Genomic DNA, 16271 nt, shown 5'->3' on the forward strand with positions numbered 1-16271 from the left:
TTCATGAATGTTCATTGGCCTTTTGAATAAGGCTTGGAGATGATTGGACTCTCAAGCGAGTTCCCATATGTAACGTTGTAGTGAAACGACTGAAGGGGAACAAGTGATATCATGTGTACACAGATGCAAACTGTACGTAAAATAACACAATCATCAACAATAAACAGCAGATAAATCAAAACTGTTTAATGTTACTAAATGAAATGCTCTGAAGGATGGACTCGATCTACTCCATCTATGTTTTGATCGTTGTTTTGAGTTCAATCCAGATTTAGTAAGACAAGCAAATTTCTCAGCTTTTTTGCTTAAAATGTGTTAGTTTGTTTTTGTATCATGTTTTGTTATGTTTTTGAAACGTGCCAACATTAAAGAGTTGCTAAAAAAAAGGATGCATTAAGCTAGAATAAAGGTTTTTGTTGTTGTTGTTGTTGTTGTTTAAAAGCAGATGCTTGGTTATTTTTTTATATATATATTTCATACTCAGATGTTCATACAACAAAATATTCTGTGGGTCATGAAACTTTTGTGAAAATGATCCATAATGCTGGCAACTCGGAAACATGTCTGAATATAACAAAAGGGGAAATGAAACTAAAGAGTTGTCTAAATATATTAACTCACGACTTTGAGAAACAAAATGAAATAGTCCAGACATCCATGTTTGCTTTTACTTAGAAACAGAACGATTTGCTGAATATGATTTTTTTTTTTTTTTTCGACTAAAATGCTGCTGAAGCCTACTTGTTGAGGCACGGGACTAACTAATTCTAAATCCATAACCACAATGACATATTACTTAACAATTAGTTAATAGTTCTGTACCTCAACAAGTAAAGTCATAACATAATGATACATTTGCAAATCATTAGCTAATGATTGAGTAAAGCAGACAACTGGAAGATGAAATACGTGGCTTCAACCCACTGTGGTAATTAACACGTGAATTTACATTATTAGTTAATAAAATAAGTTATTAGGAAATTAATACATTATGACACATTTAACTAATAACAATTTATTGATTACTTTTTATGAATCATATAGAATGTTCATTTGTTGCTGATGCAGTAATTATTAAGAAATGGTTTAGTTCTTCATGAGTTAAATATTAACTTATGATTATCTCTGCATTAGTTAAGCATGAATTAATGCATATTTGTGCACACGTATTGTAAAGTGTTACCAGATTTTCTCATATAACAGCATATATAAATAACTTTGTCACCTCCGAGTTTGGATTTTTCTGTCGGTTTGCATTTGCCCAACCTTGAATGTTGATCCTCTGTGGTTAAATTAACCAGTAATTTTGTATTACATGGCACAAGAACAGAAACAATAAAAAACAAACACAAAAAAAAAAAAATAAATAAAAAATTCTAACTCACCAACCAGACACCACAAACACAAGCAGAACAAAACAGCCTCAAACATCTTCAGTGGTTTCAGTCCACAAACTCTTCAAAACTGGCTCAGTAATAAAATGACAGATGCGCTGATGTAAAGCTGCCCTGTAGTAAAATGAAGGGAAACTACAAACAGTTAAAATAAATGCCTGTTTATTCAGTGTTACTGCATGTGAATATCCAACTCTGTTCTTGGCTGTTCTCTCTGAACATTAACACTTTGAGCTCCAGTAGGCAATGGTGTCAATTTCAACAGAAATAACATGTTAAAAATGTCTTAAACAACTGTTTCATCTTGTCATGAGATCCTGTGAGTGTTTGTCTGTGCTCTCTCTTCCCTGTAACTGTCTTCAGGTCATTTGTTGTTCATTTCTTATCAAATGTCTCCATTGTTTCTCCTCTCATACTGATTGCAGAGTTTCTCTAATGGTTTTATGGAGCAGAAGCAGATCACCTGCTAAACCTGTGTGTATAAAAGTGTTCTCTGATATCATCATATGATTAATATTTCACAGCTACTGATTACGATGCTGCTGTGATGCTATAAAAGCTTACTTTGTTCAGAGTGAACATCGCATTATTTCTTACAGATAATATTTTGAGTATGCACTACTCAAATCCACTACAGCTGATGAAGTCAGCACACATGCCGCAAAGAATGACAGCCCTGGAGTGGCTCAGATCTGGATTAAAGGGGTCATCGGATGCCCATTGTCCACAAGCTGATATGATTCTTTAGGGTCCTAATAAAAAGTCTATAATATACTTTGGTTAAAAATTCTCAATGGTTGTGTAAACCAACAACCTTTTTACCTTGACAAAATCAGCTCTGCAGAGATCATCCTATTCTGGTCAAGGTTGCTTTAAATGCAAATGAGCTCTGCTCACCCCGCCCCTCTCTTCTCTCTGTGGAGAGACGGTCTTGTTTACATTAGCCGCATTCAGCCGTGTTTATCCGCTAAATTTGCTAACTAGCACATTATTAGGAAAGGCGATCGCAAAGATTCATCAAAAAAAAAAAAACCTTATACTCACTTCTGCTGTAAGTGAAGCTGGATCATGAATGATTCGCGTGAACATAGACGTACGAAAAACAGTTGCGCCGTCAGCTCCTACCCCTAGAGTGTGTGCATGTGAACAACAGAGTTACTTAAAGTTACTTATCATCTGATTGTTTTATCAATTCAAAATAAAGACAGTTTGTTGTGTTTCTGAGGATAAGAATATAATATACATTTTGAGTGCTAATATGAATAAAAGCTGAATGAAATACCGAGGTGACATAGCAACTTTAATCATTTTGAATCTTAAATAATAGACTTTTAAAGAATGTAATGATCTACAGAATAAACTCTTAGTGGAGTTTAAACATTAAGCAGATTAACTAAATTACCTGCAGAAAAAAATGAGGAAGAACTGTGGTTATTATTACATTGATTGGAGCGAATCACCTATGATAATAACACTGTATATCCTGTTTGTGTCCCCTTTACTGCTGTGGATCTTAAGCTTATAACATCCAGCATGTTCAGCTGTAGAGTTATTGATGGTCAGATCTCCAGTCCGATCATTTAGCTCCAGTCTGTCTCTGAATCTCTCTGTCTTTACTTTCCCTCCTTTGATTTCAGCTATGAGAGAGTTTTCATCTCCAAACATCCACTGTATCTCATCACTTTTCTCTATTTTAGGAAGATCATTGTATAGATAGACAGTTTCTCCCGCAGTTACCTTATACCCAACTTCATGTCACAGCAGCACATGGAAAGAGAGAAATGATAACAAGTCAGTAAAGTTTCTTTCAGATTGTGTGTGTTTGTATATTGATGCACATGCAGTACTGGTTCTGGCTTATTTGCTCTAGGCAAAATAAGAAACATCTCTCCCAAAAAGTATTAAGATGCAACATTAAATAGACTGATACAGAACTATATAAGCTCTTAACTCAAATAACTATTAAATAATAAAAATACATAAAAAACTGGCTGACTAAAAGTTGCTACATCATGAAAGCTGTACATTCGATATGTATTTCTTTACAACTTAAAGGTGCACTATGTTATTTCATTGGTCAATCGTGGAAGTCTGATGGTTGATACTTTCCAAAACCATGTGATAAGAGAGTTCTGGCGCACGAGCATATCTGTGAGTCCGCAGGACAACACATAATATCAGATGGAGATCAGAGACAATTAATAACAGAGCACACTGTATATTTGAGAGAACTGCGCTTACACTTTACCTGGATGTGCTCTCATGTTAATATGCTCTCAACATTAACATAATGCCATGAATGAACTATAAAGAAGAGAAGGAAGTCATGTCTGAAAGCCTCATGCAACTCCTCAGCATGCTGCAAGCCCTAGCCAGTTGCCTGTATTGCCTATGTCAGGATCTGCCACTGTATATTTTGTGACAGTGACATTAATAACTATATTTTACAACAAAAGAATACATGGTTTTTGAACATTCAATATGTGAAATAAAAATATTTATTCAACTATAGATGGCAGGCTGTTAATTTTATGCTCTGCATTAAATCATCATTTTGAACAACTTGGAATAACTGAGGAAAATACAAAATGAATGTCAAGTTACTATAATGTGCACCTTTGCCTAAAATTCAGTCCAGTGTAGAATTGCTCATTCAGTGCATCATCACTCTTACACTCATGTGCATGTTAAAAAATAAACTGAAAGACAGGTACTTACGTTGTTTGAAAACCCTGAATACACAAGGTCCCTCTGCTTCTGCTGATGATCTGTAGTTTATTGGGTCCAGTGTGTCCAGTTTCAGTCTTTGTGCTGTTCAGTGAGCTAGTCTTCTGGTCATCCAACTTCAGTCTGCCTCTTATTGCAATTTGTAACTGTAATTCCCACTCCTGTCCAGTTTGTGGTGAGAGCGCTCCAGTGTGGCAGCAGAGCACTTGATCCAGAACAAAAACGAAAATGTCACGAATGTTTTGCTACGTGTTTTATTTTGCACAGGCAAGTATCCATTTTAAGCTACAGTGATCTATTACACCACATTAAAGAGCACTAAAACGGTATTTATTGGTTGAATTTTCTAATGAAATGGACAGAATTTGAAATCTGAGACTTTTTCATATCAAAAGTAACAAAGCACAAAGGTGCACTATGTACTGTTTATGCATCAACTCAAAACCGCATAGACCAAAAGATCGACTGATATTTAACAATTTATATTGTTTCATAAAAATGAGGATCTATTAAAATCAAAAAATATTTCAGTGTCCTTCGTTGTCCCTGTTTGTGTGGTGTTGAACATGAAAATAACTGATGAAAATGTCTCAGTTAGGTTGTTCTCCTCAACATGTATGTCCTGTAGGTTCATGATTAAAAGTGAAAATGTAAACAAAAATAAAAGCAATTAAATGTGTTATTATTATTAAAACATTAATAATTAATATGACCAGTAATAATAGATTATGACAGAATTTTTACGACCCTGTATATATAAATAAACTCCTAACGTATTTGTCTGAAGGAAGGGTGAGTAAAGCAAGGGATAATTTTTATTGGTCCTCACCATTGCATACTATAAAGGCATGGTGGTGTTCACTGAAATCAGTCATAGGCTGAATGCCTACAAATATTAAATTATATAATTATCAATCAATTTTGGACAATACAGGAATTTCTTTCTTTTAATCATTACAACTTTGTATTCAATGGAAACAATTCTAACCTCATTATTGGAACATATATTTCTATACACAGGAATTTTAAGTGATCACAACAATTCTTTACCACCATCTTGGTATTCAAAATTGACTACATTGGCCCATACTCTTTGTGGTGAAATGTTAATGAGCCCCACTGACATGCAGTGTACATTAGATGTTTCTTGGCAAGAGAATTTTTGAAAAGTTTGTGTTTTGGACCATGAAATGCTGTTGAGGTATCTTGATTGGTGTACAAAATTTAGAAAAGCTGGTGGTGCTTTTTGATTAGATGTTTATACACTCATGCCAACAGGAACTCCTGGAGAAAAGACAATGTTGATTATTTGCAACAAATTCCAGTTTCTATTGTCTTGTGGCACCACATCACCAAAACATAATGGGGTATTCTTAAAAAAGACAGAAAGTTTGAATAAAATTCAGACACAAACTGTTGCTACTCAATCACGAAAGATGATTTTCATTTAAAACATATATGGCTAATTCAGTAATTTTGCTCTCAGTTCCTTAACTCTTGGTGACTCCTTGGTGTTCCCTACATCAATCATGTAGATTGTTGTCTGAATGAAAGTGTAAAAATGAAGGAGCGCCTCATCATACGCTAAATTAAAAACAAAGTGTGCTTTAAATAGCTCATCGAATGCACTGAGGGAAGTATCCGACTGACAGGGGATGAGATTCTTATCTAGAGCTATGTAGAAGTGCTCAATCTGATCGCGGTTCCTGCCAACAGCAAGGAGGTATGGCTGTCTTCCTTCTCGTTTCTGAAAATGTTGCTCAAGGCAGGAACGAGACTACAAAGAGACAGATGAAAATCATTTTACAAGATGCAGTCACATAATAATGAAAAAGAAAAACTTAGGAAATTCAGGAAGATTTAAAGTAGTCACATTCCTAGTCTCATTACCTTCTGATACACCACAAGCCTGTTTATGGCATCTGATGCACTAATTTTTGAGACCTTCTTTCCAGGTGTCGGTGGTAGTAGATGGAGCAGCAAAAGCAATGTTGCCATGTCACTGTCCCAGTCTAAAATTGAGATATAATTGACAAGGACTTTATCCAGAAAATGTTTTCATGAAGGCATATGCTTTGAGGCTACCAGTTTAAAGGAGTATGCAAATAAATGAAGTTGAGAAAATAACATTTTACCAGAACAATGTTCACTGTCTCTCTGGTTGTTTGCTGACAGAAGAAGTGAGCGCACAACAGCAGTTGAAGTCAAGCCTATGGCTTCTTCAATGATTTTTGCCTTGAAAGTGGTATCCCACATTTCAAGCAACTTGGACGATGTTTCAGGACTGAAGAGTAGTGAGAAGTCTTGATTCAACTTTAAAAAAAAAAAAAAAGCACAAGTAAGAATTCTAAATATTGCCCATTATTCTTTGAATAAGCAGTTTGAATCTCCAAACTTACAAGTCCTTTAGTGTTTAGAAATGTAGGAAAGGTCTTCAGAATATCTGCCGTCTTGTTTGGGTCATGAACAAGCCTATGCCTATAGTAAAAAGTCTCCCTCATTTTGAGTAAGATCTGTGCTTCATCTGTGGAATGAGTAAGAAAGGCAATTGCCTCTCTTAAAGTATCCTCATCCTGCTGCTCAGAGCTGGAACATCTGTTCCAAGAAGGTCCACTCAAGCCAGTCTCACTTCTTTTGGAGATGCTAGGCTTATTTCGCTTCTTGGCGTTCCTCTGAACAGTCTTCAGTCGCCATGCAATGTATCCAGTCCCACTGTCTGCATCATAAAAATGTTCCTATGGCATTTCAAGGAACATTATAAGATCCATTATTCACAGGGTCAACCTAGACAGCTTCAGTATACAATACACAAGTTAAGGCAGGGGTCACCAAACTTGTTCCTGGAGAGCCGATGTCCTGTAGAGTTTACCTCCCACTTTCCTCAACACACCTGCCTGGAAGTTTCAAGTATACCTAGTAAGACCTTAATTAGCTGGTTCAGGTGTGTTTGATTAGGGTTGGAGCTAAACTCTGCAGGGACACCGGTTCTGCAGAGGGATCTGGTGACCCCTGAGTTAAGAATACTCACATAGCCTTTTTTGGAAAACGGATCCTTTAGTGATGGGAAAAGAGTCACAACACCTAGAGCATACATCTCCTTCTGGTTCCTTGTGGGAATTCTCCTTAAAGAGCAAAAACAGGCTATACATAAGCAAAAACACAACAATCATGTGTACAAACATGACAGCAAGTGTACAAACAGCAGCAGGAATATTAGGCTGCTAAACCATAATGTCCACCTAATAACACTGCAGTCATGAGGGGTTCACCCTCCCTGTATACTGGATACAGAATCTATTACTCAAAATGTTCCTGAAGTCAGTCTCAATAGGCTGATTCTACCAGTAAATTTTGCAGCCTGAGGACTGGTTTCTCAAATCAAGCCTGAGACTGGTTTCTCACAAAAAAAAAAAAAAAATGGTTGTTTCCATATCTCCATTTTTCTGCAGCATAGGGATTTCCTCTCAGGGCCAAAGCATACCAGTACCTGTTCGGCCTAGTCTTAAGCCCTTGCACTTTCACAAAATGCATCAATGCCACTTTGGCTCTTCTAAGACTCTAGGGAAGGGGTGCTCAACCCTGTTCCTGGAGATCTACCATCCTGCAGAGTTCAGCTCCAACCCTGATCAAATACACCTGAACCAACTAATTAGGATCTGAAGGAGCACTTGATAATTACAGACAGGAATGTTTGATCAGGGTTGGAACCAAACTCTGCAGGAAGGTAGATCTCCAGGAACAGGGTTGGGCACCCCTGCACTAGGGCAAGCGTGGGCAAACTCCCAAGACCGAGTTTGCCCATGCCTGCTCTATGGCATCCGTGTTTTCAATTTTTATATGACTGGTTAATAGTAGCCCAGCTGCAAGGAAGCACAGCATGGAAGCACGGCATTGACCATATAAAGCGCTTGGGGTCAAGACTCAATGGCAACAGTTGTCTCTTACACATTATCGAATCGATTCTGGCAGCAGTGACCAGAATCGAGCTAGGCCAGTTCATTACTGTGAAACAGTTTCAGAGACTGTTAGAGCTCATGGCAGCAGTGTCCAATGATACATTTTGGCCTGTGTACATGAAACCTCTGCAGTGCTGGCTTGGCACATTCCTTGGTCATGTGGAAGAAGCCTTGGATGGGGATAAGTGAACTTGTTAACTTTTAACCCCATTCTGGCAGTCCTGAGTGTGATTTTCAGACCTTGTAACACTCCTAGATCGCCTCCCATGGAAGATCCCAACCAGGAGTGACCTTCTCACACATGCTGGGGGCATGATATTTCACCCCCAGTTAGAGAGGTGGAAGCTGTGGGTCTGGTCCCTGAGAGGGATCAGTTCCTAAGTGAGGGTCTCTCAGCCAAGGTTGTAGAGACCATTCCCAATTCTAGAGCTCCTTGCACATGGAAATGTTATGCTCTAAACTGGAGAGTATTCACTTTATGGTGCAGAGAGCAAAAGTTTGGACACAGGTAGCTGCCCAGTGGCTTCAGTGCTGGAGATCCTTCAAAACTGTTTTTCTGCCAGTCTTTCCCCATCCACACTTAAAGGTGAAGTCCACTTCCAGAACAACAATTTGCAGATAATGTACTCACCCCCTTGTCATCCAAGATGTTCATGTCTTTCTTTCTTCTGTCATAAAGAAATTGTTTTTTGAGGAAAACATTTCAGGATTTTTCTCCATATGTGACCCTGGATCACAAAACCAGTCATAAGGGTCCATTTTTCAAAATTGAGATTTACACATCATCTGAAAGCTGAATAAATAAGCTTTCCATTATTGTATGATTTTTTCGGATAGGACAATATTGTTGATACAACTATTTGAAAATCTGGAATCTGAGGGTGCAAAAATCACCTTTAAAGTTGTATAAATGAAGTTCTTAACAATGTATATTACTAATCAAAAATTAAGTTTTCATATATTTCTATAATCTCTTCATGGAACATGATCTTTACTTAATTTTCTAATGATTTTTGCCATAAAAGAAAAATCAATAATTTTGAGCCATACAATGTATTTTTGGCTATTGCTACAAATATACCCCAGCGACTTAAGACTTAAGACTTTTGTGGTCTAGGGTCACATATAATGGACTGATATGGTGCCCTAAGTTTGAACTTCCATAATGCAGTTTAAATGCGGCTTCAAGCGATCCCAAATGCGGTTGTAAACAATCCCAGCTAAGGCAAATAATACAATTTATATACTAATTCTCATCTTGTCTTACTCTCCCTGAACTCTTTGTATTCTAGCTCATGACAGTTAGGGTATGTTGAAAAAAATGACTGTGTTTTCTCCCTCAACTTCAAAATCATCCTATATCACTGTTTTACCTTTTTTGTTAAGGGTGTTTGATCTTCTTTGCATGTTCACTTTGCAAAGACTGGGTCGGAACTTTTACAGTGATGTAGGATGATTCTGAAATGATTTTTGAAGCTGAGTCAGGTTTGCTTGATTAGAGAAACACAAAAATAGCTACACATTACAGGGCTCTAGACTGTGACCAAAATGGTTGCGTTTGCAACAATTTTTTGAGAATGTGCGAGTTAAAATCTGACGTGGCCGCATTTGTGTGAGTACATGGTCTGTGCTGCCTCAAAGTGTCTGCTCCATACAGCACTCTTTGCAGAGCCGCACAGTGCAGCAGGAGTCAGCAAAAGTGCACAGCAAAAATGACACGAATATTGAGGAAATGACGGCAGACAGAGGATTCAGTTTTCAAGCTAAAATAAAGGAAAAGACAGATTCTTAAACCAGACAAGGTAAACATGTTGGTATTCTTTGGGTGCCTGGAAGTGGCTTGCTCCATCCTATCAGAAGCTAACTCTATTGTGATGCTGGCTTCACTTCGTAGCTTTTGTGTTACGCTGTCTTGTCTATGAATATTTAAAAGCAAATAAAAAGCAGTTTTACCCATGTATTTCCACCATATGTCCAACCAAAATGTTGACTAGGACTCGTCTCATTTCACTTGAAAGTGTATTTTTGGAACTGTATTCAGCAAGGACAGCATCTCCTCCACTTGTCTGCTTTAGAGCACTACGAACCATCTTCAAAAAAAACAAAACAAAAAAAAAAAACATTATACATCGATCAATTTTACTCACTTAATGTATTTAAAAAGTAAAACGTACTAAATTTAAATGAAAAAGTAACCTCTTTTGCCTCAGCTGCTGCATCATCTGTCTTAGATTTCTTGTAAGGGCGTTCTGGCATTTGGTCAAGTTCGCATGATGAATGACTAAGTGACAAAATGTCAGTCCAAGAGCTGCTTGTTGCATCCGATAGCATTTCTGAAACACAAGAACTTATTACAATATTAATAACAATTTATTTGTTACAAAACAGGAATGCAATGCCATACTGTACCTTCATTCTCTCTTCTAACAATAATGAGTGACGTATCCGGTCTCTCAATGAGCACATCTTGTAAAATGTCCTCGTCTATCTCAGTTTCAGTGTCGTCATAAATTTGTAGATTTGTCTCAGGTGGTAGGCCAAACCTACTGTGGACTAAACATGGAGAGCATTTTATGTATTAAAAAGAAACAACAAAACAAAAAAAATGAAGTAATAAATAAATAAATACATAAAAACACCTTCATTAACAAAGTCTGCAAAAGTGAATCCATCCTGAAGTCTGATAAATTTCCTGGAGTCCTGATATCTAACTCTGATCAGCAGCATGTTTCGAATCTAAGAATTAAAAAAATAAAAAGGAAATGTCATTAAAGACTATAAACATATATATATATATATATATATATATATATTGCATAAACCTGTCATTTAGCTGACAACACAACTCTGTGCGAATTTTATAAAAGCCTTTATAATTACATTGCTTATGCATGATTTTTGAAAGATATTCCAACAATTGTGAAATTAAACTGAATGATTATAGGTGCAGTTTGTAAGACTGCTTTTGTGCTAGCACTTTTGGTGTGACCCGGATTTCACTGAGTTTAGTATATTTGGATGATGTGAACGCTGTCTTCTGAACTTGGGTGTGCACCCACGAACTGTACCCGAGTGCTCTTAAAGAGGGTGGTCTGGGGTACAGTTCAAGTACCAATAAACGCAAACATACCAAATCATTGAAGTGAATCGTTATTAATGGTGTATTATTTCATAAAAATTTGTGTTATAGTATATTATGGTATTTACAACACTTTTTTTAATGAATGCTACTGCCTAGGTATTAACCATAGTGAACTGAAAAAGTGCAATAAATACTGTAGGGTCGTTCCATGTCAACTAGACCAGAGGTCCCCGGCATGTATAATGAGGAGAGCCAAAATATTAAATGTCATGGTTGAATATTTACAGAGTAATCAACTACTTTGTAGAGGGAGGTCAAAATTACAATTTTCACCTGAGATTTAGAGTCAAGTTACATGGGGCAGCATCATTAACTTATTTTTACTCAGAGATTAATAGTTCTGTTAGTAAAATCTGTTGACCTTAGCTATCTTTGTTGCATTATGTGCCAATGATGACCATTCAAAAATGGGGAAACAGCACTTTTCAAGTTTTTCTCCAAAGTTTGCATGCCTGTAACTCAACTAACTTTCCTTTCTCTTAAATTAACTTTTTCTTTTGGCATCTTTATTTTTAATGCCCTATGAGATTCAGTTCCAGAGATTTTGGAATTTAAATACGGCTCCATTTTCAGTGGTCAAAAAACAAATGTGGGTCAGTTTGGAAAAAAAGATACTTCTTTTCTTTTAAAGAGAAATGTCTGAAGAACAAATAATGTTAAAACTAGAGATGCATCTAATTTCTTTGTCAAGACAACTGCATTGAACATACCTGTCTAAGTGCCATAAAATTTCTTTTTCCAAAGTTTGTGTGCCTATAAATATAAGAAATATTAAAGATATTGCAATATGGTTTTAGATTCTAGTTGTTAATAAACTTTTCTTTTGAAATCTTACTTTTCAAGGCCCTACATCATTCAGTCCCAGAAATAAAGAGATCTCAATGAAGCTCCATGTCCAGGTTGCTGAATGTTACCCATTTTCAGTGTTGGTCACTCTGTATACAGCTGATACTTATTTCATTTAAAGAACAATGTCTGAAGAAGAAATAATGTTGAAATTAGAATTGTATGTTCTTTCCCTCTATCAAAGCAATTAGCATTCAGACAGCCATGTTCTATGCAAAAGTGCACTGCACTTGTCACACTGTACAATCCTAATCCCTAATCTCTGGGTTACTGTTATTTTTTGCATATTTGCATTGTATACAGTAATGACTAGATAAACACAAAACTACATTTGGTTTTTGACCACTGAAAATGGGTAGGATACTAAATTTGGAGCTGCACTGAGATCTCGATCTCTCTGGGATTTAACCATACAGGGCATTAAAAATGAAGATTCCAAAAGAAAAGTTTCTTAAGAACCAGAATTTAAAATCATATTAAGATAACTTTAATTCTACATAGTTTAATAATAGTTGCAGGCACACAAATTTTGGAAAATAATATTTATGAGACTCAAACAGGTATACTCTATGCAATTGTTTTGATAGAGGGAAACAAGATACAATTATAATTTTAACATTTTAACACTGTTCTTTAAATAAAATAAGCACTGGCTGCAACAAAGTTTGAGATTCCCTTATCTCTGGGACTGTATAATATAGGGCCTTGAAAATTAAGATTCAAGAAGAAAAGTTCATGAAGAACTAGAATCTAAAATCATATTGTGGTATCTTTAATACTTCTTGAGTTATAGGCATGCAAACTTTGGAAAAAGAATATTTATGGCACTCAGGTGTGTTCAATGCAGTTGTCTTGACAGAAAGAAACAAGAAACATCTCTAGTTTCAACATTATTTGTTCTTCAGACATTCCTCTTTAAAATAAAAGATGTATCGTATTTTTTCAAACTGACCCACATTTGTTTTTTGACCACTGAAAATGTGTACATTTTAACGATTTACTCCTGGAGCCATATTAAAATCCATTATCTCTGGAACAGAACCACACAGGGTCTTAAAAATGAACATGTCAAAAGGTAAGTGTGTTAAGACCCAGTATCTAAAAAGGCATTAAAATATCTTTAATACTTCTTGAGTTACAGGCATGCAAACTTGGAAAAACTTGAAAAGTGCTGTTTCCCCATTTTTGAATGGTCACCATTAGCACATAATGCAACAAAGATTGATAAAGTCAACTTGACTTTGAATCTAAGGTGAAAATTGTCATTTTGACCTCCCTCTACAAAACAGTGGATTACTTAGTAAATATTCATCCATGACTAATATTTTGGCTTTAATCATTATGCACGTCTATCTTTCTTTATCAAAAATTTGAGCCAGGGAGGTTTCTGAAATTTGGTTGATTTTACACGGAATGACCCTGTAGTATACTTCAATAGTTACTACAGTAAACTGTAGTGTATTGTAGTTGAACACCCTACAATCGTATAAGATGTACAGTATTAGGTTAAGTAGTTTGTTTATATTACTATAGTTGTCATATTACCACAACACCTATAGAATTACCACAACAAATTCATTCAAGAACTTTACTGTAGCATGGTTCAGAAACACTATAGCATTTAGGGTAGAGTGGGGGAAAATGGCCCCATGGGGTAAAAGACACCCCCTCCACCATTGTTTTCCTATCAAATGAATTCTAACTAGTTGGTTGCATAAAAAAATATTTGGATTTTATATTTAAAGTTACCTCAAGTTAGCTAGCCAGTTAGCATCAGCTAACAAAATGTTTGAAATAGGCTATTACAATTTTGTAATTCATAATAATTGATTATATTATTTTTAGCAAAAGCTTTGTTAGAATGGGGGGCATTTTATTCCACCCATGGTTAAAAAAAAAAATAATAAAATAAAAATAAATAAATAAATAAATAAATAAATATAACATAAAACTCTGGACATTTTTCATACTTTCTTTATAATTTCTGTAATTGTCACTAAAACTATGATAACTTTTTGAACACATATAACTTTTGTTTCACATGAAAAAAACTCTATCCTATGGATTACTTTTGTATTTTTCAGAACTGAATTACCGCTATTGATAAAACAGATAAAACTGATTTTCCAGAACTACTGAGGCATGATGCAAAATAATTTAATTTAACTGTCCATTGACATTAACTTAATATGGCAAATAGATTAAGATATATGATTGGTATAAGGATGCAAACTACAAGTAGACTGATCCAAGGAAATGTTTCAGTGGGAATCTCTTGTGAAAGAACATTCCCTTCCTGTATAAAAGCTGTTACTGTATGTTAACATTAGCATTAGCATTTGCCTGTTGTTGTGTGAGGAGGTTAGTGTGTTTCTCTTACCAGTCTGGCAGCTCCTCTCTCTTTCTCTCTCTCTCTTTCCAGATTCACTCCTCCCCTCTATAAGTAGCTGTTACTCTTTGTCTGTTAGCATGTTTGTTAGCATTAGAATTAACATGTCTGTTGTCATGTGAGGAGATCAGTGTTTCTCTTACCTGTCTGGCAGCTCCTAATCTCTCTCTCTCCAGCTTCACTCCTCTCCTCTGTAGTAACTGTTACTCTTTGTCTGTTAGCATTAGCATTAACATGTTTGTTGTTGTGTGAGAAGGTTGTGTTTCCCACAATCTGTTCGTCTCCTCATCTCTCTCCAGCTGCACCCCCTCTCTTCTGTAGTAGCTGTTTTTCTTTGTGCATTAGCGTACTCGTTATAATTAGCATTAGTGTGTTTCTCAGCAGTCTTGTGGCTCCTCATCTCTCTCTCCAGCTGCACTCATCTCCTTTATTAAAGCTATTGCTGTGTTTGTCTGATAGCATTAGCATGTCTGCTGTAGTGTGAGAAGTGTTTCTCATCTCTCTTGTCTCACTCCTCTCAGTGAACTGCTAAAATGTATTTATTTATTTACTTATTTTAATGTACCCATGTGTTCATATTAAGTTTATCAGGCAGGTTAATAAAAATGATCTGCTTTCTGATAACAGGCATAAATCTTTCTGTCACTCCTTTTGAGATTACTCCTGAAGTTGGTCTAATAATCTCATGCTTTATATAAATGTAAATTTATATATGTATGTAAATAAAAGGATACAAATAAATAAATAATAAATAAATAAAATGAAATAAAATTAGCTTAATGAATAAAACAATAAATAAAGAAATGGGTAAAAATCCTCTTACATTTTTATTCTATGAAGGAAGGATGACCATTCTCCAAATAAGAGGTTTACAAAAAGGTATATGTAGGAATATGTTAAGGCACTGTGGGGTCAAGCAAGTAACCTGAATATTTTGACTCTGCATGGGCAATGTTATTGAGCCCCATGTGATGAGTTGTAAAATGTATAATTCTCTGTATATAAAAACAATAAATGTGTGTGAGAGAGAGAAAGGTTAACAAAGCTTTATTTTAACATTAAATTAAAGATTTATAAGATTTTCTCAACAATAAAAATAAATTAAAAATAGGAAAAAAAAAAATAAAACTCCATCATCAATAACACATAAAACCTCATTAATACAAATTCTTAAAAAAAAACTCTCAACAAAAAATTATTAATCGATTTATAATATGAAAATTCCGTTTTTATCCTTCCTTTTACCATATACTTCAGCATTATTTCTGCATCTACTGAACCAATTTTTAATTCCTTGTTTTTCCTTGTTTTCCACATTGCATGTTTTGCTGTACCAATTAAATAATTTAATAAACACACTTTTCTGAGCCCCTCAATAAAAACCTTCTGGGAGGTCCGTCTGGGAGAAAAACCTTCTGTTTAAAAGACAGTATAGATCCATCAAGTTCCTCTTCCTGTTCCTTACTGACAGCAGGACTTATTTTAAACCTTGGAAAATCTCCTTTCAGCTGATGTACTCTTCCTCCAGCAACATGGTTCCTGTAACTGCTTGCCAAAACAGCAAAAATCTCATCTCTCAGTTTCGAAGGAATTCTTGATGAGCATAGACCAGATATTTCTTTAAAAGTCTCTGCTGAACTCCATCCACCATTATCAGTAAATGTCCCAGTTTAGTGACTTCATTCTTTAAAAGGGTTCTTTGAATACTTACTGATGACAAAAATCTGGTCTAAATTAGTGGATTATTAAATAAAGGTTCCTCATTAATCCAGTCCCCAGGTTCATCCAAATTTCTCTCCACTTTCAAGACTTTACTC

General features: G+C 35.6%; 1 protein-coding gene across 2 annotated transcripts; it reads right to left on the bottom strand.

The window, feature by feature from the left end:
- Nucleotides 1–4535: 4535 nt before the first annotated feature.
- On the bottom strand, nt 4536–14965 carry LOC127153485 (uncharacterized). Of its 2 annotated transcripts, XM_051094542.1 has the most exons (11): nt 14598–14965; nt 14446–14526; nt 10717–10813; nt 10487–10630; nt 10274–10410; nt 10031–10167; nt 7150–7243; nt 6521–6856; nt 6257–6434; nt 6012–6133; nt 4536–5898 (listed from the first exon to the last, which is right to left on the bottom strand). In XM_051094542.1, the coding sequence occupies exons 3-11, from the start codon at nt 10802–10804 to the stop codon at nt 5584–5586; spliced, it is 1551 nt and encodes a 516-aa protein (XP_050950499.1). In that variant the 5' UTR covers nt 10805–10813; nt 14446–14526; nt 14598–14965; the 3' UTR covers nt 4536–5583. The 2 variants fall into 2 exon arrangements, with proteins under 2 accessions (XP_050950499.1, XP_050950498.1); XM_051094541.1 differs by lacking the exon at nt 14446–14526.
- Nucleotides 14966–16271: the final 1306 nt, after the last annotated feature.

Source organism: Labeo rohita, chromosome 22 (assembly GCF_022985175.1).
Source record: "Labeo rohita strain BAU-BD-2019 chromosome 22, IGBB_LRoh.1.0, whole genome shotgun sequence".
Taxonomy (NCBI): Eukaryota; Metazoa; Chordata; class Actinopteri; order Cypriniformes; family Cyprinidae; genus Labeo; species Labeo rohita.

What these genes read in the sequence shown, in the direction of transcription:
- LOC127153485 (XM_051094541.1), bottom strand. Translation starts at nt 10,804, where the DNA reads ATGCTGCTGATCAGAGTTAGATATCAGGACTCCAGGAAATTTATCAGA. An exon ending in CAGCAGCTGAGGCAAAAGAG is followed by an intron (nt 10,168 to 10,273) that starts GTTACTTTTTCA and finishes TTTTTTTTGAAG; the next exon opens with ATGGTTCGTAGTGCTCTAAA. An exon ending in AGACAGTGAACATTGTTCTG is followed by an intron (nt 6,134 to 6,256) that starts GTAAAATGTTAT and finishes TCTCAATTTTAG; the next exon opens with ACTGGGACAGTGACATGGCA.